Source organism: Cervus elaphus, chromosome 24 (assembly GCF_910594005.1).
Source record: "Cervus elaphus chromosome 24, mCerEla1.1, whole genome shotgun sequence".
In the NCBI taxonomy this organism is placed as follows: Eukaryota; Metazoa; Chordata; class Mammalia; order Artiodactyla; family Cervidae; genus Cervus; species Cervus elaphus.
In genome coordinates, this window is record NC_057838.1 from 15766922 (window position 1) to 15794701 (window position 27780).

Here is a 27780-nt window from a genome sequence, read left to right on the forward strand (position 1 = left end):
TTTAGTCTTTTTGTGCAGTTTTAGCTATTTGTACAGATTAGCATTTCATTGTGATTTTTATTATTGTCAGAGGTCTTCAAAAGAACAGGGAAATTTTTTTTTTGATACAACAGAGCATGTTCTACATTATAACTACTACCAGGTCTCACTGGGCCCTTAAATCTGAAATGCATTGTGGAATTTCAACCATCTTATTTTTCCCTCTCTTGAAATATTTTGCTATTTTATCATTGCTCACCAATTATTCCCAACTATTTGAAAGACAAATAATTATTTAAATGGAAGAATGATGAAATCACTTGAAAAGATGAGACAATTCTGAAATATATCATCGACAAACTATTTTTCCTAGTATTACAAGGGTTAAGATCTCTTCCTCACTTTCTTTCTAACACACACACACACACACACACGCGCGCGCGCGCACACACATCAATTAGTTAAAATGGAAGAGAACATTATCTAAAATCTACCAGAATTGTTTTAGGAACTTTATTTTATGTAGATTATGTTATTTAAATCACAGTATACCAATGTATTACTCCTGCTTTATCAGTAAAGAAACTGAAGATCTGAGTGACAACATGTAGTGTTTTATATTTTACATTGTCTAGTATAGTGACTTATGCCATGTAAATATTCTGTGTGTTTCAGTTAATTATATTAATTTGTTTAGGTACAATGTATATTTCAGATCCATATAATATTTTGAATAAAATCCATATAGATTCATTAAGTATAAAAAAATTGAGCACCTGCTGCATTTGAAAAATGATCCCTGCCTCAAGGCACATCCTAGCCTTGCAGAATGCTTAGATATATATAGAAGAAGCTGTAAAACAAGGGAAAAAGTTCTGTGACCTAAGATGACTATGATTTGCAAAAGAGGTGGGTATTTCTCCTAGCTGAAGGATCACCTATGGTGGTGGGTGGTCTTGTACGTTCATCAGAAAGGAAACATATACTCCAAAAGAAGGGGTTATTCCAAGCACCAGCTGAACATAGGAAAAAGGGCAGTTTACACGTGGCAGCCAGTTGTGGGTATAAATATAGTAACCTACTCCTCTAGTTTTCTGTTTTGTGAAAATAATTTTTTACTGCAAAATTCGCTTTTGGAACGGCAAGCACTTATTTACTCTTATCCTTTTTGTTTTACATGCTTATTGTGATTCTATTCCCATATTGATACATTTCTATGAATTTTCATTTCTTCTTTAAATTTTAATTTTAATTTAATTTAATTTTAATTGAAGGATAATTGCTTTTCCACAAGTGTTATGTTGGTTTCTACCATACGGCAACATCAATCAGCTGTGTGTGTGTGCTTATTCACTCAGTCGTATTTGACTCTTTGCAACTTCATGGGCTGTAGCCCGCCAGGCTTCTCTGTTCATGGTATTCTCCAGGCAAGAATACTGGAGTGGGTAGCCATTCCTTTCTCTAGGGCATCTTCCTGACCTAGGGATCGAACCCAGGTCTCCTGCATTGCAGGAGGATTCTTTACCTTCTGAGGCACCAGGGGAGCTCTAAGTATACACATATCCCCTCCCTTTTGAGCCTACCTCTTGAGCCTCCCTCCCACCCCACCATCTCACCTTTCTAGGTCTTAACAGAGCAGCAGGCTGAGCTCCGTGTGTTATATAGCAACTTCTCACTGGCTGTGTATTTACATGTGGTAATGTATATATTTTAAAGTTACCCTTTCATCCTATCCTTGCCTTCTGCTACTGTGTCCACAAGTCTATTCTCTACATCTCTGTCTTTATTCCTGCCCTGCAAATAGGTTGATCAGTACCATTTTTCTAGATTTCATATATATCCATTAATATATATGAATATATATATTCTGACTTATTTCACACTGTATAACAGGCTTTAGGTTCATCCACGTCAGTTCAACTGACTCAAATTCATTCCTTTTATGACTGAGTAATATTCCACTCTATGTTGTACCACAATTTCTTTATCCATTCATCAGTTGATGGACATCTAGGTTGCTTCCATATCCTGGCTATTGTTAGTGGTGCTGCAGTGAACACTGGGGTGCAAGTGCCTTTTTGAATTATTGTTTTCTCAGGGTGTGTGCCCAGTAGCGGGATCTCTGGGTCATATCATTGTTGCTACTGTTGTTGTTCAGGCACTAAGTCCTGTCTGACTCTTTGCAGCCCAGTGAGCCACACCACACGGGGCTTCCTTGCCCTTCACTGTGTCCCAGGGCTTGCTCGTACTCAGGTCCCTTGAGTCGGTGATGCCATCCAACCAGCTCATCTTCTGTTGCCCCCTTCTCCTGCCTTCAATCTTTCCAAGCATCAGGGTCTTCACATCAGTTTGCCAAAGTATTAGAGGTTCAGCTTCAGCATCAGTCCTTCCAATGAAAATTCAGCATTGATTTCTTTTAGGATTGACTGGTTTGATCTCCTTGATGTCCAAGGGATTCTCATGAGTCTTCTCTAGTACCACAGTTTAAAAGCATTAATTCTTTGTTTCTCAGCTTTTTTAATGGTCCAACTGTCACGTTGATACACGACTACTGAAAGAAACATATCTTTGACTGTACAGACCTTTGTTAGCAAAGTGATGTCTCTGCTTTTAATACACTGTCTAGGTTTGTCATAGCTTTTTTTCCAAGGAGCAAGTGTCTTTTAATTTCAAAGGTCATATGGTAGCTTCATTCCTAGTTTTCTAAGGAATTTCTGTACTGTTCTCCATAGTGGCTGTATCAATTTACGTTCCCACCAACAGTGCAAGAAGGTTCTCTTTTCTCCACATCCTCTCCAGTATTTATTGTTTGTTAGCCATCTGTGTGTCTTCTTTGGAGATATGTCTAGGTCTTCTGTCAATTTTTTGATTGGGTTGTTTGCTTTTCTGATATTGAGCTGCATGAGCTGCTTGTATATTCTGGAATTTAATCCTTTGTCAGTTGCTTCATTTGCAGTTATTTCTCCCATTCTGAGCATTGTCTTTTCATCTTGTTTATAGCTTCTTTACTGTGCAAAAGCTTTTAAGTTTAGTTAGGTCCCATTTGTTTATTTATGTTTTTATTTCCATTATTCTTGGAGGTGAGTCAAAGAGGATCTTGCTGAGATTTATGTCAAAAAGTGTTCTGCCTATATTTTCCTTTTAAGAGTTTTATAGTTTGGGCTTACATTAGGGTCTTTAATCATTTTTAGTTTATTTTTGTGTATGGTGTTATGAAGTGTTCTAATTTAATTCTTTTACACATAGCTATCCAGTTTTCCCAGCACCACTTACTGAAAAGGCTGTCTTTCCATTGTATATTCTTGCCCATAGGTGTGTTTGTTTTATTCTAGACTTTTTATCTTGTTCCAGTGATCTGTATTTCTGTTTTTGTGCCAGTACCATACTATCTTGATTACTATAGCTTTGTTGTATAGTCTGAAATCAGGAACATCAATATCTCCAGCTCCATTTTTCTTTCTCAAGATTGCTTTGGCTATTTGGGGTCTTTTGTGTTTTCATCCAAATTGTGAAATATCTTGTTCTAGTTCTATGAAAAATGCCATTGGTAATTTGATTGGGATATATTGAGTTTGTAGATTGCTTTGGCTAGTATAGTCATTTTCACAATGTTGATTTTTCCAGTCCTAGAATGTGATATAGCTCTCCATCTGTTTGTGTCATCTTTGATTTCTCTCACCAGTATCATTGTTTTCTGTATACAGGTCTTTTGCAGGTTTTTTTTTTTTTTTTGCAGGTCTTTATTCTAGGAATAAACCTACCTAAGGAGAGATATTAAGGAAACAATCCCATTCGCCATTGCAACAAACAGAATAAAATACCTAGGAATACTTCTTTACATTTCAAAGGTCATATGGTAGCTTCATTCCTAGTTTTCTAAGGAATTTCCGTACTGTTCTCCATAGTGGCTGTATCAATTTACATTCCCACCAACAGTGCAAGAAAGTTCTCCTTTCTCCACATCCTCTCCAGCATTTATTGTTTATAGGTTTTTTGATGATTACCATTCTGACCAATGTGAGGTGATACCTCATCGTAGTTTTGACTTGCATTTCTCTCATAATGAGTGATGTAGAGCATCTTTTCATGTGTCCTTTAGCCATCTGTGTGTTTTCTTTGGAGAAGTGTCAGTTTAGGTCTTCTGCCCATTTTTTGATTGGGTTGTTTGCTCTTCTGATATTGAACTACTTGTGTATTCTGGAGAGTATTCCTTCATCAGTTGGAATATTCCTGGGTATTTTATTCTGTTTGTTGCAATGACGAATGGGATTATTTCCTTAATTTCTCTTTCTGATTTTTCATTATTAGTGTATAGGAATGCAAACAATTTCTCTGTATTAATTTTGTATCCTGAGACTTTACTAAATTCATTGATTAGCTCTAGTAATTTTCTGGTGGCATCTTTAGGGTTTTCTGTGTACATACAGTATCTTGTCATGTGTAGACAGTGAGAGTTTTACTTCTTTTCCAATCTAGATTCCTTTTATTTGTTTTTCTTCTCTGATTGCCATGACTAGGACTTCCAAAACTGTTGAATTACAGTGGTGAGAGTGGGCCCTCTTATCTTGTTCCTGATCTTAGAGGAAATCCTTTCAGTTTTTCACCATTGGAAATAATGTTTGCTGTGGGTTTGTTGTTCATGGCCCTTGTTATGTTGAGGTAGGTTTCTTCTCTGTTCATTTTCAGGAGAGTTTTTTTTTTTTTTTTTTTTTTAATCATAAATGGGTATTGAATTCTGTTGAAAGATTTTTCTAAATCTGTTGAGATTATCATGTGGTTTTTATCTTTTATCAGAAGCCTTTTATCTTTCAATTTGTTAATATGGTATATCACACTGTGTATATTGAGGAATCCTAGCATCCCTTGGATAAACCCCACTTGATCATGGTGTATGATCCTTTTAACATGTTGTTAGATTCTGTTTGCTAGTCTTTTGTTGAGGATTTTTACATCTATATTCATCAATGATATTGGCCTGAAGTTTTCTTTTTTTTGTGATTTCCTTGTCTGGTTTTGGTACCAGGGTGATGGTGGCCTCGTAAAATGAGTTCGGGAGCTTCCCTCTGCAATTTTTTTGGGAAGAATTTGAACAGGATAGATTTCATCTGTGAAGCCTTCTGGTGCTGGTCTTTTGTTTGTTGGAAGATTTTTGATCAATTTCATTTTCAGTGCTTGTCATAGTTTTTGCCATCTCATGTTCTTTTTGTTTGTTTGTTTGTTTGTTTGATCGGTGGGTCTATGTTCCTTTCTTACTAGTTGTTGGCCTGAGGTTTCCAGCAGTGGAGTTTGTGGGCACTTGGGTGGAGCGGGGTCTTGGTGTTGAGATGTGGACCTCTGGAATACCTCATCCTGATTAATATTCCCCAGGGCCTGATGTTCTGTGTTAGTCTAGCAGTTTAGTCTAACAGTTAGTCTATCAGTGCTTCCACCACAGGAGCTCAGTGTGAGCTGGGATCCTGCAAGATGCAGGGTGCAGCAGAAAAAGAAAAAAGAAAATAAAAAAGTAAAAAATAAAGGAGCAGATCAATAACAAAGAATAAAATACAAAATAAATTTAGAATACTAATAGATATGTTAGAAAAGATATAAATCTATGTGAAACAGGCTCTGGAGGGTAAAACCAAACTTCATTAGCAAAGAAGAAAAAAATAATGAAAAATAAAAAGGAGCAGAACAATAACAAAGAATAAAAAATAAAATGGATTTAGAAAACTAACAGATATATCAGAAAAAGTAAGAGTATATATATGAAACAACCCCTGGAGAGTAAAACCAGACTCCAGTAGCAAAGAGAGAGAAAAAATGTATGTGTGTGTGTCTATATATATGTTTATATGTACCCATGGACTGTAGCCTACCAGGCTCCTCTGTCCATGGGATTTTCCAGGCAAGAGTACTGGAGTCGGTTGCCATTTCCTTCTCCAATATGTACATATATATTATACTAAATAAAAATAAAAGGGAGTAGAACAATAACAAAGAATAAAAAATAGATTTAGAAAACTAACAAAACAGTAGAAAAATTAAGAATATATATAAAACAGCTTCAGGTTGTAAAACTGAGGGTAAAACTGAACTCCACTGGCCAAGAGTAAAAAACAAGAAAATCTAACAAAACAAAACAATAAGAGCAACAAAGAAAGGCAGGAAAAAACCTTGGCTTTAGGGGGACATAGGCCTTAGGTGGGTAAGGGCTTAGGTAGTTGCAGAGTTTAGGCGGAGGCAGGGTTTAGGTAGGGGGTGGGGTCTTGGTTCAGGACCCATGCCTCCAGAAAAGACCCTGGATGAGGGTGGGAGGTAAGGCCTGGGCTCAGCCCAGCTGAGGGGGCCTCCAGAGTGCATTAGGCTTCCAAGTACAGAGGATCAGGCTTGGGGCCCCAGGAGGCTCCCCCAGGCTGAGTGGATGGTAGAACACCAGGCAGTTTCCCACTCTTCCACACCCAAGGGACATACCCCCAGCCAGCACAGTTCTTTCTCCTCTTTCTTTCCTGTGCCTGCAGGTTCTCCATGGGCAATGCCTGTGCTTGGAGGGGACTCGTGAGGACAGAGGGGGCTCCAGAAGACAGAGGGAGACTTGACTTCTTGACTTCCCCTCCCCTCCTGCCCCCCGTGGTACCTGGTCACCCATGGTTGTTGGGGATCCCCCACCACTGTCCAGTGAGCATCCTCGGCATGAGGAGACGGGGACTCTGTGTCTTCCCTCTCCACCATCTTGATTCTGCCTCTCTGCATAAATGCGACCCTGAAACCTTACAGTCCATATCCACAGCCCTTCCTTCCCGTTGTTCATTACCACTGTATTAAGGTTTCTAAAGCATATCTATGTGTAAATATTTACATATAATCTATTCAGTTATGGAATTCCAGATGGAACTTTTTTTTTTAAAAAAGACCAATTGTGCCAATGATTTTTACTAATACACACACATATATACTTTTGCACACATCAAAATGATCTTTAAATAATTTTCTATTCAATTGACCCTTGAGCAACATGAGTTGAAACTGAGCAGTTTCACTTATACACAGATTTCAGTGAATTCACTTAATAAATACATGAAAAATTTGGGGAGATTGGTGACAATTTGAAAAATTCACAGATGAACTGCATAGCCTAAAAAACTTGGAAGAAAGTGTATATCATGAGTGATTAAATTATATGTAGATACCAGTCTATTTTAATCATGTACTACCATGAAATACACACAAATATATTATAAAAATTAAAACTTATTAAAATGTACATAAACACAGACTGTATATGACGCCACTTGTAGTCGGGAGAAATGTAAACAAGCATAAAGATGCGGTATTAACCCATGATTGCATAAAGGTAACTGTTGTGCACGCACTGTGCCATGGTAATACTTTCCCAGCTACCTCCTGCTGCTGTCTCAGTGAGCACAGGTGCAGTGCACCCCTGTGCAAGTGCTGTGACACGGGTCACCCCCACACGGACACTTGGTCTCTCCACTAAAGTTGCGTATCACAGTGGAAAGTGATCTCTTGCAGTTCTCACATATTTTCCATAATGTTCAGTGCAATACCATAAGCCCTGAACAATACCATAGAACCCACGAAGTGCCACTAATGATGCTGAAAGTGCACCCAGGAAATAAGTCATGATGTTCCAAGGAAAAACAGCATTACTTGGTATGTACTATAGACTGAGGTCTGCAACTGAAGTTGCCACCATTTCAAGATGTATGAACCCAACCATTGTAAAAAAGTGAAACAGAAGGAAATTTGTGAAGCCATCACTTTGGCTATACTAGCATGCACGAAAACCTTTCACTTTAGTGCAATACCCTTTTTACCTTGCATTGAAATTGCAGCCTTAATGTGAGTGCAGGTTTGCTATCAGAAAGACGTACCTTAGAGTCTAGTATGATTCAAGAAAAAGTGATGTTATTATATGACAACTTAAAGCAAAAGGAAGGTGAGGGATCTGAATTGGAGAATTTATTGCCTGCAAAGGATGGTTTGATAATTTTAGAAAGAGGTTGGGCTTAAGAAATGTCAAGATAACAGCAGCTTCTGCTGACCAAAAAACAGGAGATGAGCTCCCAGATGCCATTAAGAAAGTCACTGAGGAGAAAGGATGCCTGCCTGAACAGATTTTTAATGCAGATGAAGATGTCCTATTCTGGGGAAAAAAAATTCTGCAAAAGATATTTGTTAGTAAAAAAAAAGAAACGAGTACCAGGATTTAAGGCAGGAAGGGCTAGGCTAACTGATTTTGTGCAAATGCAGCTGGATGTATGATCAGGACTGCCCTTATCCATAAAGCTGCTAACGCACAAGCTTTGAAAGGAAAAGAACAGCAGCTGCCAGTCTTTTGGTTGTACTATATGAAGAAGGCCTGGACAGCAAGAATTCTTTTACTGGATTGGTTTCATCAGAGCTTTGTCCTTGGAGTCAGGAAGTACCTCGCCAGCAAGGGACTATCTTTTAAAGTTCTTCTGAGATTAGAAATGACCTGGCCCCCAGAATCCCATGAGTTCAGCACTGAAGGTGCCAAAGTGGTCTACTTGCCTTCCAAACGCATCTTCTCTAATTCAGTCTCTGAATTGCTTGGAGAAACATCAATAACCTCAGATATGCAGATGACACCACCCTTATGGCAGAAAGTGAAGAGGAACTAAAGAGCCTCTTGATGAAAGTGAAAGAGGAGAGTGAAAAAGCTGGCTTAAAACTCAACATTCAGAAAACGAAGATCATGGCATCCAGTCCCCATCAATTCATGGCAAATAGATGGGGAAACAGTGGAAACAGTGACAGACTTTATTTTGGGGGGCTCCAAAATCACCGCAGATGATGATTGCAGCCATGAAATTAAAAGACACTTACTCCTTGGAAGAAAAGCTATGACCAGCCTGAACAGAATATTAAAAAGCAGAGACATTACAAAGGTCCGTCTAGTCAAAGCTATGGTTTTTCCGGTAGTCATGTCTGGATGTGAGAGCTGGACCATAAAGAAAGCTGAGCAGAATAGAATTGATGCTTCTGAACTGTGGTGTTGGAGAAGACTCTTGAGAGTCCCTTGGACTGCAGTCAATCCTAAAGGAAATCAACACTGAATATTCATTGGAAGGACTGATGCTGAAGCTGAAGCTCCAGTCCTTTGGCCACATGATGTAAAAACCTGACTTACTAGAAAAGACCCTGATGCTGAGAAAGATTGAAGGCAGGAGGAGAAGGGGACAACAGAGGATGAGATGGTTGGATGGCATCACCGACTCAATGGACATGAGTTTGAGCAAGCTCTGGGAGTTGGTGATGGGCAGGGAGGCTTGGTGTGCTGCAGTCCATGGGATTGCAAAGAGTCAGACACGACTGAGAGACTGAACTGAACTGAATTCAGTCTGTAGATCAGGGATCATAGGACTTTTAAGGCTCATTACACATGGAAAGGATTGTCAGCACTCTAGAAGAGAACCCTGATAGAACATTGTGAAAGTCTGGAAGGACTGATTACACCATTGAAGATGCCATTGTTGTTACAGAAAAAATCCATGAAGGCCATCAAGCCTGAAATAATAAATCCCTGCTAGAGAAAACTGTGACCAGATGTACATGACTTCGCAGGACTTAAAATGGAGCCAGTCGAGGACATCATGAAAGAGATTGTGGATATGGCAAAAAGGGTAGCAGGTGATGAGCTTCCAGACCTTGGAGAAATTCAAGACAGCACACCAGAGGAGTTAACAGATGACTGCTTCTGAATCAGGGCCAGATGATGAGGAAGATGTAGAAGCACCAGTGCTAGAAAACAAACTGACATCAGACAATCTGGCAGAAGGTTTCAGATTACTCAAGCCTGGTTTTGGCTTTTTGCATCATGGACTCGTCTATGATGGGGCACTGAAACTGAAGCAAATGGTGGAAGAAGTGTTAGTATCAGTTTGGAGAAATGAGGATGCAAAAAAGTCAGGCAAAAACAAAGGTGCATTTCTATAAAGCAACATCAAGTGAGCCTGCCTGTCCTGTCTCCCCTTCCACCTCCTCCACCTCCTCTGCCTCTGCCACACGTAAGAAGTCCAACCCTTTCTCCTCCTCCTCCATAGCCGAGTCAAAGTGAAGCTAATGAGGATAAAAACCTTGATGATGACCCACTTCTACTCAATGAATAGTAAATAATCATCATGCCATACAGTTCATAAATGTATTCGTTGTGCATTATGTGGATATCCTCGTGTGAAAGTCTAATACTTGCATTAGAGTATTGTATGACACTTTATGTCCTCATCATTAGTGCCCAGGTATTCATCATGTAGAACATCATGTGCAAGACTTATATTGAAGTGAATAGACTAGTCTTACGTAGGCAAAAGGGGAGTGATAGTTAACACAAAACTAATAATGTGTTAGTTTTCTTACTGACTTATAACTTTGCTTTCAAAGAATTATATTACATACAGTGCCTCTCTTTCATAATTGGGGAAACTGCATATCAGCCTATCATCACAAGTAAGGGGTTTTAAAAAATATAACAGTGTCTCCCATTCTGTCTTATGAATGTGACCATAATATTCTATGCCATAAAAATGTTATAATGATTTATCCATTAATGTAGAGGTTGGGCTACTGTGAGCAATCATATCCATCACACTAGGCAGCCATGTTACTGTTCATGAAACATGAATTTTGTTTTCACATTATCTTTTCATATTTGATGTCTAGTGTTAGTAATACATGTGACATCTACAGTATTTTGTATCATAGAAGACAAAATTGCTATAGGTAGTGACAGATGATTCATCTTAAAAACAAATCACAAACTTACAGTATTGCTATATATATATAGTACAGTACTGTAAATATTTTTTCCTTTTATGATTTGCTTAAAGACATTTTCTTTTCTCTGGCTTGCTTTATTATAAAAATATAGTATATAATACATAATAACATATGTGATATGTGTTAGTCAACTGTTTACATTATCAGTAAGGCTTCCAGTTAACAGTAGGCTACAAGTCATTAAATTTTAGGAGAGTCAAAAGTTATATGTGGAGTTTTGATTGCACAAGGGGTTGGCGCTCTAAACCCCCATGTTGGCCAAGGTCAGCTGTACTCTTGTTTGATTAGACTCTTCACTCTTGCTGCGTCTTTCTTGGCGGCACTGTTGGCAGCCCCATTCAGGGCCCCGAATGGAGGCAGCAGGCATAGAGACCTGGGACTTGTGGTTGGATGGATCCGCTGCATTGCAAAACCTCAGGCTGTGAAGTGGAGATGGAGCATGCACCTTTAAAAACTATCAGGAGGATTAAATAAGATGTTGTCTCTTTGAAGTCTTTATTCCTTGTCTGGCATGTAGGAAGATGTGCATGTAGAAGTAACTGGGATTTAATTCCAGATCCTACATACCCCAGGGCACGAGGGCTGACCAGATCCTAGAAATGAAATGCACTGGATGCTTGCTGGAGGGGCTCCAGCTAGCCAACCAGATTTAAGGGCGAGGTTTGTCAAGTAAGTGTAAGCATCCCCAGGGTTCTTACTTTTGGGTTACTCTGTTTTATGATCAACTCTGGGAGCTGAGTGTGTTAGCATTTTTATCAAAAGGACCACAGAAAACACATGTCATGATATGAGAAAGTAGAAAATTCTGTATAATGTTGCATTTATTTGAACAGGAGAGTAGGCACTTTTCTGAAGCATCCATTCTTTATTACCTTACAGACAAATCCAAAGCAGCTGGCAGACTTACTGTGGTGGCCAAGAAAAGGGTAAGATAAGATTTTATTAAATATACAGATTTCAAATTCAATCTGATTGATACAATTTTAAAAGAAAATTAATATTCTAGATCAAAATGACATAATTAATTTTTTTTCTTCTGAATGTTATGTTGACACTAGGAATTTAGTATTTATATTTAGTATGAATGGTTAATATTTTAATTTTTATGGTTAATTTAATATTTATGTTACTTATATCAGTGTAATAGAATTATCAGATATTAGAATAATAGAAAATTTTAAGTTAAGAAATAAACAATTGCTTTTATTGTGCATACTCATATTTTAATATTTCTCATACTAAAATATTTTATAATGTTATATTGTGTGTAATCTTCATAGGAAATTGAAATAATTAAAATTCACAGCTTATTGTGGACTTTACCTTAAAGTTAAGTAAATAACATCAGACATTTGTTTGAATCTTTTTAAAGAAAACTTGTAAAGTTAATAGCATTTTAAAGCCATTTTTAAAATGTAATGTAATTCTGTACATTGTGTGTGGAGAGAGATTTAACTCTTCAGTTCAGTTCAGTTCAGTTCAGTCGTTCAGTCATGTCCAACTCTTTGCAACCCCATGAATCGCAGCAAGCCGGGCCTCCCTATCCATCACCAACTCCCAGAGTTTACTCAAACTCATGCCCATCGAGTCGGTGATGCCATCCAGCCGTCTCATCCTCTGTCGTCCCCTTCCCCTCCTGCCCCCAATCCCTCCCAGCATCAGGCTCTTTTCCAATGAGTCACTCTTCGCATGAGGTGGCCAAAGGATTGGAGTGATTTTCAGCTTTAGCGTCAGTCCTTCCAATGAACACCCAGGACTGATCTCCTTCAGGATGGACTGGTTGGATCTCCTTGCAGTCCAAGGAACTCTCAAGAGTCTTCTCCAACACCACAGTTCAAAAGCATCAATTTTTCGGTGCTCAGCTTTCTTCACAGTCCAACTCTCACATCCATACATGACCACTGGAAAAACCATAGCCTTGACCAGACAGACCTTTGTTGGCAAAGTAATGTCTCTGCTTTTTAATATGCTATCTAGGTTGGTCATAACTTTCCTTCCAAGCAGTAAGTTTCTTTTAATTTCATGGCTGCAATCACGATCTGCAGAGATTTTGGAGCCCCCAAAAATAAAGTCTTAACACTGTTTCCAATGTTTCCCCATCTATTTCCCATGAAGTGATGGGACCAGATGCCATGATCTTAGTTTTCTGAATGTTGAGCTTTAAGCCAGCTTTTTCACTCTCCTCTTTCACTTTCATCACGAGGCTTTTTAGTTCCTCTACACTTTCTGCCATAAGGGTGGTGTCATCTGCATATCTGAGGTCATTGATATTTCTCCCGGCAAACTTGATTCCAGCTTGTGCTTCTTCCAGCCCAGCGTTTCTCATGATATACTCTCCATATAAGTTAAACAAGCAGGGTGACAATATACAGCCTTGACGTAGTCCTTTTCCTGATGGGAACCAGTCTGTTTTTCCATGTCCAATTCTAACCGTTGCTTCCTGACCTACATATAGGTTTCTCAAGAGGCAGGTCAGGTGGTCTGGTATTCCCATCTCTTTCAGAATTTTCCACAGTTTATTGTGATCCACACAGTTAAAGGCTTTGGCATAGTCAATAAAGCAGAAATAGATGTTTTTCTGGAACTCTCTTGCTTTTTCGATGATCCAGGGGATGTTGGCAATTTGATCTCTGGTTCCTCTGCCTTTTCTAAAACCAGCTTGAACATCTGGAAGTTCATGGTTCACGTATTGCTGAAACCTGGCTTGGAGAATTTTGAGTGTTATTTTACTAACATGTGAGATGAGTGCAATTGTGCGGTAGTTTGAGCATTCTTTGGGATTGCCTTTCTTTGGCATTGGAATGAAAACTGACCTTTTCTGGTCCTGTGACCACTGCTGAGTTTTCCAAATTTGCTGGCATATTGAGTGCAGCACTTTCACAGCATCATCTTTCAGGATTTGAAATAGCTCAACTGGAATTCCATCACCCCCACCAGCTTTGTTCATAGTGATGCTTTCTAAGGCCCACTTGACTTCACATTACAGGATGTCTGGCTGTAGGTGAGTGATCACACCATCATGATTATCTGGGTCGTGAAGATATTTTTTGTACAGTTCTTCAGTGTATTCTTGCCACCTCTTCTTAATATCTTCTGCTTCTGTTAGGTCCATACCATTTCTGTCCTTTATTGAACTCATCTTTGCATAAAATGTTCCCTTGGTATCTCTAATTTTCTTGAAGAGATCCCTAGTCTTTCCCATTCTGTTGTTTTCCTCCATTTCTTTGCATTGATCGCTGAGGAAAGCTTTCTTATCTCTCCTTGCTATTCTTTGGAACTCTTCATTCAAATGGGAATATCTTTCCCTTTTCCTTTTGTTTTTCACTTCTCTTTTTTTCACAGCTATTTGTAAGGTGTCCTCTGACAACCATTTTGCCTTTTTGCATTTCTTCTACATGGGAATGGTCTTGATCCCTGTCTCCTATACAATGTCATGAACCTCTGTCCATAGTTCATCAGATCTAGTCCCTTAAATCTATTTCTCACTTCCACTGTATAGTCATAAGGGATTTGATTTAGGTCATACCTGAATGGTCTAGTGGGTTTCCCTACTTTCTTCAGTTTAAGTATGATTTTGGCAATAAGGAGTTCATGATCTGAGCCACAGTCAGCTCCAGGTCTTGTTTTTGCTGACTATATAGAGCTTCTCCATCTTTGGCTGCAAAGAATATAATCAGTCTGATTTCGGTGTTGGCCATCTGGTGATGTCCATGTGTAGAGTCTTCTCTTGTGTTGTTGGAAGACGGTGTTTGCTATGACCAGTGCGTTCTCTTGGCAAAACTCTATGAGCCTGTGCACTGCTTCATTCCGTACTCCAAGGCCAAATTTGCCTATTACTCCAGGTGTTTCTTGACTTCCTACTTTTGCATTCCAGTCCCCTATAATGAAAAGGACATCTTTTTTGGGTGTTAGTTCTAGAAGGTCTTGTAGGTCTTCATAGAAACCTTCAACTTCAGCTTCTTCAGCGTTGCTGGTTGGGGCATAGTCTTGGATTACCGTGATGTTGAATGGTTTGCCTTGGGAACAGAGATCATTCTGTCGTTTTTGAGATTACATCCAAGTACTGCATTTCAGACTCTTTTGTTGACCATGATGGCTACTCCCTTTCTTCTAAGGGATACCTGCCCACAGTAGTAGATATAATGGTCATCTGAGTTAAACTCACCCATTCCAGTCCATTTTAGTTTGCTGATTCCTAGAATGTCGACATTCACTCTTGCCATCTCCTGCTTGACCACTTCCAGTTTGCCTTGATTCATGGGCCTCAGATTCCAGGTTCCTATTCAGTATTGCTCTTTACAGCATCGGACCTTGCTTCTATCACCAGTCCCATCCACAACGGGATATTGTTTTTGCTTTGGCTCCATCCCTTCATTCTTTCTGGAGTTGTTTCTCCACTGATCTCCAGTAACATATTGGGCACCTACCGACCTGGCGAGTTCCTCTTTCAGTATCCTATCATTTTGGCTTCTCATACTGTTCATGGGGTTCTCAAGGCAAGAATACTGAAGTGGTTTGCCATTCCCTTCTTCAGTGTACCATATTCTGTCAAACCTCTCCACCATGACCCGTCTGTCTTGGGTGACCCCACATGGCATGGCTTAGTTTCATTGAGTTAGACAGGACTGTGGTCCGTGTGATCAGATTGGCTAGTTTTCTGTGATTATGGTTTTAGTGTGTCTGCCCTCTGAGGCCCTCTGGCAATACTTACTGTCTTACTTGGGTTTCTCTTACCTTGGATGTGGGGTATCTCTTCACAGCTGCTCCAGCAAACGCAGCCACTGCTCCTTACCTTGGACGAGGGGTATCTCCTCACAGCTGCCCCTCCTGACCTTGAACGTGGAGTAGCTCCTCTCGGCCCTCCTGTGCCCGCGCAGCCGCCGCTCCTTGGAAGTGGGGTTGCTGCTTTCAGCCACCGCCCCTGGCCTCGGACATGGGGTAGCTCCTCTCGGTCGCTGCCCCTGACCTTGACCTAGGACACCACTAAAAAAGAAAAGGAGTCAATGCTTTAAAACAAATTCTTCTGGACAAGTAATGCATAGTGTCATAAGTCAATGGACCATGACTGAAAGCAAAGCCTATCCTTGTGGTCCTTCCTGTGTTGAGTTATGGGGCGGGCACAGGATGAACTCTCAGAAGGTCAGGTGTGACGTGGGGAAACAGGAAAGGCTGATGGGCAGGGACCTCTACGTGGACAGGCAATGAGAAGAGCATCATTTTTGTGTTCTGTGTATGTATATTTTTATGAGTCCTTTTAAAAGTCCTTTTGCTTTTGCTTGTAAAAGGAATCTGGACTTTTCACTATGTAAATAGTGTAGATGCACCTTTGCAAAGAGAAATGCAACATCAGAAGACAAGGTTGCCCTTTAAAAAAGGAACAAGCTAGGACTTGTGTGCATGTCTGAAGATTTAGACAGGAGTATGTGAAGTAGTGCAGGGTTGTTTATGTGAATGGTATTGTTTATTTCAGTCTCTACTAGAGGATATATAGTGTAAAAATTATAAAGGTAATATTAACTACTATTCTTATGTATTGCTTTATTTTTACTAGTGATTTTCAACAGAGGTGGTACTGTCTCTAGGTCAATGCTATTCAAAATGTGGCCCACACTAACCAGAACTGGTCTGTGAACTATTTATTTATTGGCCTGCAATGAGATAAGAGCAAAAACTGACAGTAGCCATTTAGACACTTGCATGGTAATTTTTATCTGTCAAATGCAATAAAATGGAAGTTATATTCTGTATGTTTTTATCTTTTGTTTCATTTTCCCCTAGTGACTCGTTTTTTTTTTAAATAAAAGGATAGATATTGGACAGATTATGGAGTTGGGGAAGGTTTTTTACCACAGGTAGTTTGAGAGACACTGCCCTAAGAGATATTTTAGGAATATGTGGAGGTGTTTGGGAGTATAGTAATTGGGGGAATACAAGACATTCTGCTTCCCTTGTGGCTCAGCTGTTAAAGAATCCACCTGCAATGCTGGAGACCTGGATTCTGTCCTTGGGTTGGGAAGATCCCCTGGAGAAGGGAAAGGCTACCCACTCCAGTATTCTGGCCTGGAGAATTCCATGGACTGTATAGTCCATGGGGCCACAAAGAGTTGGACATGACTGAGCAACTTTCACTTTCACGAGATGTCCTACTGAACAAAGATTCAGGACAGTAGATATCTTGAAGTGCATTAAACAGGACTGTGTAATATCTATCCAACATTTGGTATGACTTTTGAATGTCCTGCTGAACTCAACAAACTTCCAATATAATTGCAGAGTGATTTAATATAAAATAATGCTGAAATTTTACAAATTAGACCAAAAGCCATGAAATTTCAAAGCCTTCTTGTGGAGAGGAAAATGGAAATAAACACATTGTTCTTGAAATTACTGGATAATTTACTTATTTTCTACCCTACATACTGTAACATTTTTGACCATATATTTCCTTGTAAAGGGAATAGAGGTCCTGGTCTGTCACCTACCACTGCTATGATCTTCAATTTGGCTGCTTAACTTTCTATGCTCTCAGTTTCCTCCTGTTAAATGAGAAGAATGAAAGTCTTAAAAATAAAAATTACTCTTGACAATTTATATAAAGTACATAGCACAGTGCTTGGAAAATAGGAAACATTTCATAAATGTTAGCTATTGTTGTGGGAATATGGATTTATTTTTACATGTGGTACAAGGATAGAGTATAAAAAATTGCAGCAGCCTTATAGTGATAAGACTCAGGACGTGCTGCCCCAGAATACAGCACCTTGGTGTATTGAGTATTCTCAGATGGGGGACTTTGTGAAACACCAGGTAGGAAGGACTTTCTGACCTCCCCTGAAGCAGGTCATAAGGGCCTCATGCAGGAGTTGTCCTCCCTGACTGCGGAGGACAGGAGCATCCTGTCTCCAATGACTGGGGACACAGAGAGTCCTCTGAAGCAGGCTCCACATGTAGCCCATGCCCCTTCCTGTCCTGTCACATCCCTGTGACTTTCCACTCCTCATCACACCCAGAGTCACAACCCTGAGGCTGAGTTGCTTCTCTGGGTCTTCATTTCCTTATGGAGGCTCCCCAGTCACATAAAACTTATATTAGATAATTTTGCATGCTTTTCTCTTTTTCATCTGTCTTTTGTTATAGGGGCCCCAAATGAGAACTTAGAAGGATGGTGGAAAAAGACATGTTTTCCCCCTGCACTCACTGCTTATCCCAATGCCATTTATACTAATAAATAATCTTTTGCTACTTTGCTGCTTTTCTTTTGTTACCTTCTCTATGATAGATAGTATGGGGCTTCCCAGGAGGCTCAGTAAAGGATCCACCTACCAATGCAGGAGACATGAGTTTGATCCCTGGGTTGGGAAGATCCCCTAGAGGGGAAAATAGCAACCCACTCCAGTATTCTTGCCTGGAGAATCCCATAGACAGAGGAGCCTGGTGGACTACAGTCCATGGAGTTTCAAAGAGTCGGATGCGACTGAGCAACTGAGCACATGTGCTGTAATGTACAGTATTCCTTCTCCATAATGTGACATGCAGCATTTCACATGTCAGAATATCCATTTCTATATCTGTTTATGTATGTAGTCTTAAAATGAATTCCAGATTGCTGTAATTGTTCTCTATCTTTTCTTTAATGTGTGGGTTAGTGATCCTTCATTACTTTACTTTTTCAAAAAAAATTTTTCATAGTTCTTTTTCCTTTCTCAGACTCTATGTATATATGTATATCATGATGATTTGACATTTTAAAAAACCTTTTTGTCTGGGGAGGGACTAACCCTCCCAAGGCTAGCCAGTTCTTCAGGATGCACAGGGTACCTCTTTCATATGCACTAACCGATTCCAATCCCACATCTCCCAACTGTCTTCTTGTCATATTCTAAAATACTGAGCCAGTATTGCCCCTCCCCTAAATAATCCCCGGGCCAGGTTCCAGCCAGAGACCATCCCTCTAGGCCAGAGCCTTCTAGAATTATTCAAAGTAGCCAGAGTTCTAAATTCTTTATCCTGTCTTGCCTTTCCTGTGGCAAGGGGAAACCCCAATAAAGGCATACTTTAGATAGCTTTAACACCACACAGTGTTATACTTAGAAATATTTAGTCAACTCTCCAAAGAAAAATTCTGTTGCGGTGATGGTTAGTATTGTAGAAAATCTGTGTACTAATCTGGAGAGAAATCCCATGTTTATTTAATATTGCTGCACACCTGTAGAAATGTAACTTGTCCCTTTATCGTTGTTTCTTTAGTGTTTTTTCAGTGTGGAATTTGACATATATCTAATTAAGGTCATCCCACGTTGTTACCAGTCAGAAAAGGATCTCTTTTTAAATTTTGTTTTCCAATTTTTTTAGCTTACATATAGACATATGTATGCATGGGTATCTTTTCTTCTAGCACTTTATTAATGCCAAGAGTTTAATTTATACCACCTTAAAAAACAAAATTAATGAACACTCTTGATTTATACATTTAGGTATGAGGAATTCAAGCCATTATATTTTTTGATGAAAAATATAAAAAAATTCCCAAATTATTGTGAAACTTCTTCATAATAAGCAAGAAAATTTCATCAGCCCAATTGCAGAAGTTGTTTATATTTTATAACTGGTTGCCTGAACATTTGTGCTAATTAATAAGCTTCTTATTAATATAGAATCCATGTACAGCACCTCACTCAATTCACTTAGCTTTATATGCATCTTTCCACAAAGATAAATATTGTAATTGATCTTTACTGCTGGCTTCTAGCCCCAGGCAAAGAAATATCTCAGGAAAGAATGGTAAGAGAGGAATCCCTTGGGAAGAGTCACAGTCAGCCTTCAAAACTCACTTAATTTACTTTGGAGGTTACTTTTTTTCACCTTCCCATAAGCCAATGTTTCCAAAACTTGAATCATTCAGATATTCTGTCAAAATTTTGCCATTTTCTATACTCTTAGTTTTTATAGCTTTCTTGCATTTGATTTACCTTTTTTGTAATTTAGTTTTTTAAATTGATGAAAAACTTAAACACAATGAAATACACAGATCTTAAGTGTAGAGTTTGATCAGAGTTTTTCTTAAGCATATACATCCATGTAACTACCAGTCCAGATTAAAATAGAGAACATTTTCATTGCTCCCTAAAATTTTCCTAATCAAAATTTTAAGATATAAATGATTCTTTTGATGTGAGTTGCACTTTCAAATATAAATAAAATTTATATTAATATAGAAATTTGTCCATTAATCACTTTAAGTCATCAGTGGAAGCCTTCACATAGAAAGTTCTTTTTGTGCTAATTTCAGTTTCCCTGAAAAGCTCTGAGCCACTCTAAGGCAATGCTATCAAACTTCCTTCCAAGGGAGTGATTTTTAACAAGATATTCTTTACTAACTTAAAAACTAAGCCTGCCCTTTAGGTTGCAAGCTTTACCTCTTTTATCTTAAATTAAAATCTATAGGAATTCTGTAGGATAACTATTAGTAAAAAGTATTAAAATCAGACAAAATGGATTAGTCGTTGATATCCAGAACCTTTTATGTATTTGTAAGAACAAGGAGAACTCTTGACTTAGAGTATCTCTTTTCTGGTGTGGATGATTCTGTTTATTTCTTAAATAGAAAAGCTTACTTTGGGACTTGTATATTTGCTTAACCCTTTTTCTGACTTGACTTTCAGTTTCTGGATCTGATTTCAGCCAAACTGATCTCCTTGTAGTTTTCTTAAGATGGTTGATGGGAGTGAGAAGAGTGGGGAATAGAGGGTAAGTGGGCATCAGGGTGCATATAGCAGAGGTGAAAACCTCTTTGTTTTTGTTCCCTGGACGGAAAGCGACCACTTCCTAGTGTGAGGTACTGTTCTCCAAACTGGCAGGTTGTCATTTAGCAGCCAGATTACAAAGGGCAGGTTTTCTGCCATGGGGCTGTAGGGTGCCTCTTGTTGCCATTTGGGGGTTGCAGGTCCCAGGAGTACTTTGGGAGGTGGAAGTGGCAGGGTTTTCCTAAACTAGTGACTTGTCCCAGTGTACTGATTTCACTCAGTCGTGTCCAACTCTTTGTGACCCCATGTACTGTAGCCCACAAGTTCCCCTGTCCATGGGGATTCTCCAGGCAAGAATACTTGAGTGGGTTGCCATGCGCCCCTCCTGGGGATCTTCCCAATCCAGGGATCAAACCCAGGTCTCCCACATTGCAGGTGGATTCTTTACTGTCTGAGCCATCAGGGAAGCCAATGAGTACTGGAATAGGTAGCCTGTCCCTTCTCCAGGGGATCTTCTCAATCCAGGGATCGAACCAGGGTCTCCTGCATTACAGGTGGGTTCTTTACCACCTGAGCTACCAGGGAAGCCCAAATGGAGATGATAATATCAATCTCAAGAAGGTACTGTAATACTGGAATGGGTAACCATTCCCTTCTCCAGGGGATCTTCCCAACCCAGGGATCGAACCCAGGTCTCTCACATTTCAGGCGGATTCTTTACTGCCTGAGCCACCAGGGAAGCCCAAATACTTTCACTTTGCTTCAAAAATAATTTTCTCTGTTATGAAATATGTAGTTTAGGTACACATCTTAAATCTGTACTCCCCTACATGCTGGAAGCATGTCACCCAGATCAAACAAAAGGAGTTGTAGCTTCTACTTTCTTCTATGAATCTAGGTGCAAGAATGTCTTTCGTTTCAACCTCTGGAATCCTCAGAGAGCTGATGTAAGGACTTGGATACAAATATTTTAAAGAATAATCTTTTTTTTTTTTTTAAATTATGCTATTGTGCAGAGTCTGTCTGTCCCTGTGTAGGGGAGAAATGATCTTCTTTTGCATATTGCTGAGGATAAATGTTCAGAACATTTGACAGTGATCATGGGTCAGAGAATCAGACCACCCATCCTCACTACTCAAGTTTGGAGAGAAAAATGGTAAAACCACTAACGAAGGTCTCAACATTTGTTCTTTAGTCCAGAAAAAAATGTAATATTGGTCCTATAATCATTGAATGTTCTCAGAACATCTGCTTTTAAGAATTTAATTGAAATAGGTAGATTCTAGAAAGTATTTCTGAGAAACCTTATCTTTTCTCAACATTCCTCTTGCTGAAATACCTAATGACTTAGAAAAAACTGTATAGAGATAGGAATTGTTTTCAACAGACTTGGATTTTTAGTCAGTGTCCAATTGCAGGGCAAATAATCTAACTTACCAGCTTCATTCAGTCAGATTAACAGCTGACGTAAATTCTACTTTCTTCTGATTTCCAGGGGACTCTTTCCTCCATGTTCCTAGTAATCCTTCATTTTCTGAAGCTCTCTCTATAGAGAGAGCAATTTGTGTTATTTTTAAAAAAGAAACTTCCTGAATTGCTATATTCTACCTGTGGTATAGCTAGATGGTCAAAGATTGTTTAAAAAAAATAATGAAGTGCAAGACTTGAAAATTTGTCAGTGAAGTATATAATCATTGGAGTTCCCTTGAGGTGTCCAATACTTCTGTCCTCAACCAGGACTGGGAGGTGTTAACAGCAGGCCTTTTCTTGGCTTCTGTCTAAGGTGGTCTAGCAGTCAGCTTCTATTTAAGGGGGAAATATTCTCCCATGAATGCCAAAGAATTGATACTTTTGAACTGTGGTGTTGGAGAAGAATCTTGAGAGTCCCTTGGACTGCAAGGAGATCCAACCAGTCCATCCTAAAGGAAATCAGTCCTAAATTTTCATGGAAGGACTGGTGCTGAAGCTGAAACTCCAACACTTTGGCCACCTGATGCGAAGAATTGACTCATCTGAAAAGACCCTGATGCTGAGAAAGATTGAAGGCAGGAGAAGAAGGGGACGACAGAGGATGAGATGGTTGGATGGCATCACTGACTCAATGGACATGAGTTTGAGTAAACTCCGGGAATTGGCAATGGACAGGGAGGCCTGGCGTGCTGCAGTCCATGGGGTTGTAAAGAGTTGGACACAACTGAGCGGCTGAACTGAGCTGAACTGATCCTCCCATGCCTCAGGTCATTGCTTGAGCATACACTCCAGTGTTTTCTCTGGTAAGCTCCTCACACAGAGAAATCCACAGACCTGTAGTATGAACTTACACATGACTGAAGAGAGTGTGAGGGACAGCTAGAGGTTGATAAGTCATGTTGCTGGGAACTGGTCTCTGATACTGTCCAAATCTCTACCTGTGGTGTACTGTCCAAATCTCACAGGAATACCCCTCTGCTAAAGACTGACCTGACTGAAGCATTGATCATCGGCTGCCACTTATGTAAGAAACACCAGATTTGTAGATGATCTGTTGAAATCATGCTTAAAATAAGACTACAATATTGTAATTAGCCTCCAACTAATATAAATAAATGAAAAAATAAATAAAAATAAAAAGTAAAAAGAAAAAATAAGGCTAGAAAATGATCATTTCAACCTTCCTTTCTTTTCAAAGAAGTGTTAAAAACAAATGTTCTCTGGGCCCGAAGACTTAACTTTATTATTTGTTCTCCCAAGATACTCAGATTAAGTAATAACCATCATTTACAATGTTTCATGAAACCAGTTTTCATCCTATTCCAAGCATATATTTCCCAGCAGATTTACCAAAGGGGAATGAGAATATTGGCTTTTCCTTCTATATAATGACTTTTGACAGGAGTTTATGTACATTATTCAAGGTACAGATTCATTCTTCTGTCAAAATAGGCAGCTCTTTAGTGATTATTGACTGACAATTATTCTCAGAAGATTACAAAACATATTTATGTATTCAATGAGCATAAAATGCTGATCACAATTTTACACCCTCAGATTTAATATAGCTAACAAACTTGTTCCTCTCACTTAAAGAGATTTTTAATTTTGGGACTTCCCTGGCAGGCCAGTGGTTACCACTTCATGCTCCCACTGCTCATTCAATCGCTGATCATGGAACTAAGATCCCACATGCCATGTGGCAAGAAAAAAAAAAAAGATATTTAATTTAGATGAGGAAATAGGCAATGTCAAGTCAGTTATGCAGATTATATGAATCTGATATAAATACAATTATTATAGATTTTCTGTCCTTTGCAATCAAAGGCAGTTCTATCATTTTCTATTCTAGTTTGCAATCCTAATTATCATTAGATATTTTTTTTCTTTTCAGTAAATGGCATATGTTCTGTATACATACACTTCTTTATTTTACATCCAACAAGAAAAGAGTTAATACTTGCTTTGTTTTTGTTAAAATCAATGATACTTACCTAGCAATATATTTGTTTGGATGGTGCATGCTAAATCAGTGCCTGGAAAACTTGAGTCACCCGAAGAGCTTGTTTAAATACAGATTCTGGGCTCCACCCCCAGACTGTCTGATTCGGGGTGGGTATATTTGCATTTCTAACAAGCTCTCAGGTGTTACTGATTCTGTCATGTCATGGCTGTAGTTCTGAATAGCATTGGACTGGACAGCATAGGTCAGTCAGCTTTGAAACACAGGAAGAGAAGGAGAAGACATGGAGTAGATAAAGTAGATCTTTCATATCTACTTGTAGTGGGTTGGATGGTAGCCTCCAAACGATAGGTCCACCAGGATCCTCAGAATGTGACCTTATTTGGGATAAGGATCTTTGCACATCCTTTGGGTAAGGATTTTGAGATGAACTCATCCTGGATAATGTGGGCCCTCCATCCAATGACAAGTGTTCTTATAAGAGACACACACCTATCCTTCAGAACTGTAAGAAAATAAACTTTTGGTGCTTTACCACATTTGTGGTAACTTGTTATGGCAGATTTGGAAAACTGATCTATGACCAAAGTCCAGCCATATCAAAGTGCCAAGTACCCTCTGTCGTATGGTTCAAGGAAAAAGGAGAAGCCTGACCCTGACCCTGACCAGGTGGACTAGTATAACAGTGAAATAGTGACTGCACATCACCTAATTTCTAAGCACTGTTGGATACTTTCTGGCATATTATTTAATTTAATCTTCCCTCATATGCCTTGAGGTAGTTTTTCTTTTCTTTTTTTTTTAGCATTATTTGACAGAAGACCCTGAAATGCAAAAGGCTCAGTTAGAAAATATTTAATAAATATTTTTATTTATTAAAAACAAAGGAAATGAAAGTCTCCTTTATGCCAGGCTCTTGCTGGATGTTAGAGAGGTCAGTGACTCACTGAAGGTGACCTTGCTGGTAGGTGCCAGAGTCCAGATGAATCCTTCCAGATTCAGTGCCTATCCCCATCCACTGTACGTCGTCAAAGGCTAGAGGAAGAGGCACAGTTCGGTTCAGTTCAGTTCAGTTGCTCAGTCGTGTCCGACTCTTTGCAACCACATGGACTGCAACATGCTGGGACCCCTGTCCATCATCAGCTCCTGGAGTTTACTCAAACTCATGTCCATCAAGTCAGTGATGCCATCCAACCATCTCCTCCTCTGTTGCCCCCTTCTCCTCCTGCCTTCAATCTTTTCCAGCATCAGATCTTTCCAAATGAGTCAGTTCTTCGCATCAGGTGGCCAAAGTATTGGAGTTTCAGCTTCAGCATCAGTCCTTCCAATGAATGCTTAGGATTGATTTACTTTAGGATGGACTGGTTGGATCTCCTTGCAGTCCAAGGGACTCTCAAGAGTCATCTCCAACACCACAGTTCAAAAGCATCAATTCTTCAGTGCTCAGCTTTCTTTATGGTCCAAATCCCACATCTATACATGACTACTAGAAAAACCAAAGAGGCACAAGGCATCTGACGAGTGTTAAACAAAGTAGAGAGGAATTTATTATCACCAACACAACTCACCCTCATTTATGGAAGTTGTCTAACAGTATTTCTCTCTACTAATACCTATAAAACAGTTTGCACTTTGTTACCTATGGTTTTTCCAGTAGTCATGTATGGATGTGACAGTTGGATCATAAAGAAGGTTGAGCACCGAAAAACGGATGCTTTTGCATTGTGGTGCTGGAGAAGACTCTTGAAAGTCCCTTTGAAAGCAAGGAGATTAAACCAGTCTATCCTAAAGGAAATTAACACTGAATATCATTGGAAGGACTGATGCTAAAGCTGAAGCTCCAATACTTTGGCTACTTGATGCACAGAACCAATTCATTGAAAAAGACTGATGCTGGGAAAGATTGAAGTCAGGAGGAGAAGGGGACAGCAGAGAATGAGATGGTTAGATGGCATCACTGACTCAATGGACATGAGTCTGAGCAAACTCTGGGAGATAGTGGAGGACAGAGGGGCCTGATGTGCTACAGTTCATGAGGTTACAAAGAGCCTGACATGACTTTGCGGCTGAACAACAATCTTGTTACCTAAGTTTCATTTCCACTTGTGGCCACCCTTTTGCTTCATATTCAAATATGCATGTCATGTAAGCTGATCCTGAATAGCAAAATAGAAATAAAGTGTTACAATGTCTTTGTGGATGTAGATCACTGATTTAAACAACAGTTTTTCTGTATGCTTTTTTCTTTTTACCATATAAATATGTAAAGCAGTCTTGGAAAAGCTATATGAATATTGTGTGTGAAAGTCGCTCAGTGGTATCGGACTCTTTGCATCCCCGTGGGCTATATACAGTCCATGGAATTCTCCAAGCCAGAATACTGGAGTGGGTAGCCATTCCCTTCTCCAGGGGATTTTTCCAACCCAGGAATCGAATCCAGGTCCTCTGCATTGCAGGCAGATTCTTTACTGTCTGAGCCACCAGGGACCTTGAGGTTAAGATCACAAAAAGAAGACTGCTTAATCTTTAGTATCATAATAATATGAACTTCCTGAATGTTTCATACAAACTTCCTTTGAGAGATTATTAAGATATAACTTTTTAATGAGAAATAAATTTAAATTATCCCATTTTACCTGTAAATTCTTCATCAGGTTTCTACTTTTAATTCTGTTTCTCTGTGTATATTTTAAGGCTAAGAGTTTGGTATATACAGGTTAAGGACTGTTATATTTTGATGGTAGATTGTTTCTTTTAGCATTAAGGAATAACCTTTTTTATCTTTGATTATGCTTTTTGCCTTAACATCTGCTTTTTTCTAACAGTAGTATTGCTACACCAGGTTCCTTTTGTTATTAATCATTAATATATTCTGTCTCCTTATTTTAATTTTTCCAAGTCACTGCATTAAAAATTTTTTTTACCTTCATTCTTGCCAGGAAGGTGTAACTTAATTTTAAACCGTAAAACTCAGTGGTTTTTAATATATTAACAGTTGTACAAGCAATACTGCTATCTGATTTCAGAACATTTTTTCATACTACCAAAAGAAAACCTGATATTTGTTAGGAATCACTACTCATTTCCACATCCCCCAGTCCTTGGCTATCACTAATGTACTTTTGTGTCTGTAGATTTGCTTTTTCTGGGCATTTCAGATAAGTGAAATCATTCAACATGTGGCCTTTTGTGTCTGACTTTTTAAACTTTTTACTTTGCATAATGATCTCAGGATTCATCCATGTTGTAGTGGGTGTCAGTACTTTATTATTTATAAAAGCTAGATCATATGTCATTATATGTATAACCAGGCTTCCCCAGTGTCTCAGTGGTAAAGAATCTGCCTGCAATTCAGGAGATGCAGGAGATGAAGGTTCAGTCTCTGTGTCAGGAAGATCCCCTGGAGGAGGGCAGGGCAGCCCACTCCAGTATTCTTGCCAGGAAGATCTTATGGCCAGAACAGCCTGGAAGGCTATGGTCCTTGGGGTCACAAAGAGTCAGACACGACTGAAGTGACTGAGTACACATATGGATATACCACGTATTAGCTATCCATTAATGGACATTTAGATTCTTTCTACTTTTGGACTATCATGAATAATGCCGTTATTCACATTTATAGTTTCATAGTTATGACCAGACACAATCTTTTACATGAGTATATCATTCGTTTATGTTGGGCATATACCTAGGAGTGGAATTGCTAGATCATAGGGTAACTCTACACTTAGCATATTGAGGAATCATCACACTGTATTCCACAATGGCTCCCCCATTCCACATTCCCACCAGCAGTGTATGAGGGTTCCCATTTTTCCACCTCCT

General features: G+C 39.1%; 1 protein-coding gene across 6 annotated transcripts in view; it reads left to right on the forward strand.

Moving 5' to 3' along the window:
* Positions 1 to 27780, forward strand: part of ZCWPW2 (zinc finger CW-type and PWWP domain containing 2) — a 138164-nt gene that overhangs the window by 94374 nt on the left and 16010 nt on the right. For all 6 annotated transcript variants that reach the window (XM_043887067.1, XM_043887066.1, XM_043887065.1 and 3 more), the window contains one exon: positions 11659 to 11705. In XM_043887067.1, coding sequence (XP_043743002.1) covers positions 11659 to 11705 — 47 coding nt within the window. The remainder of the gene's footprint in view (positions 1 to 11658; positions 11706 to 27780) is intronic.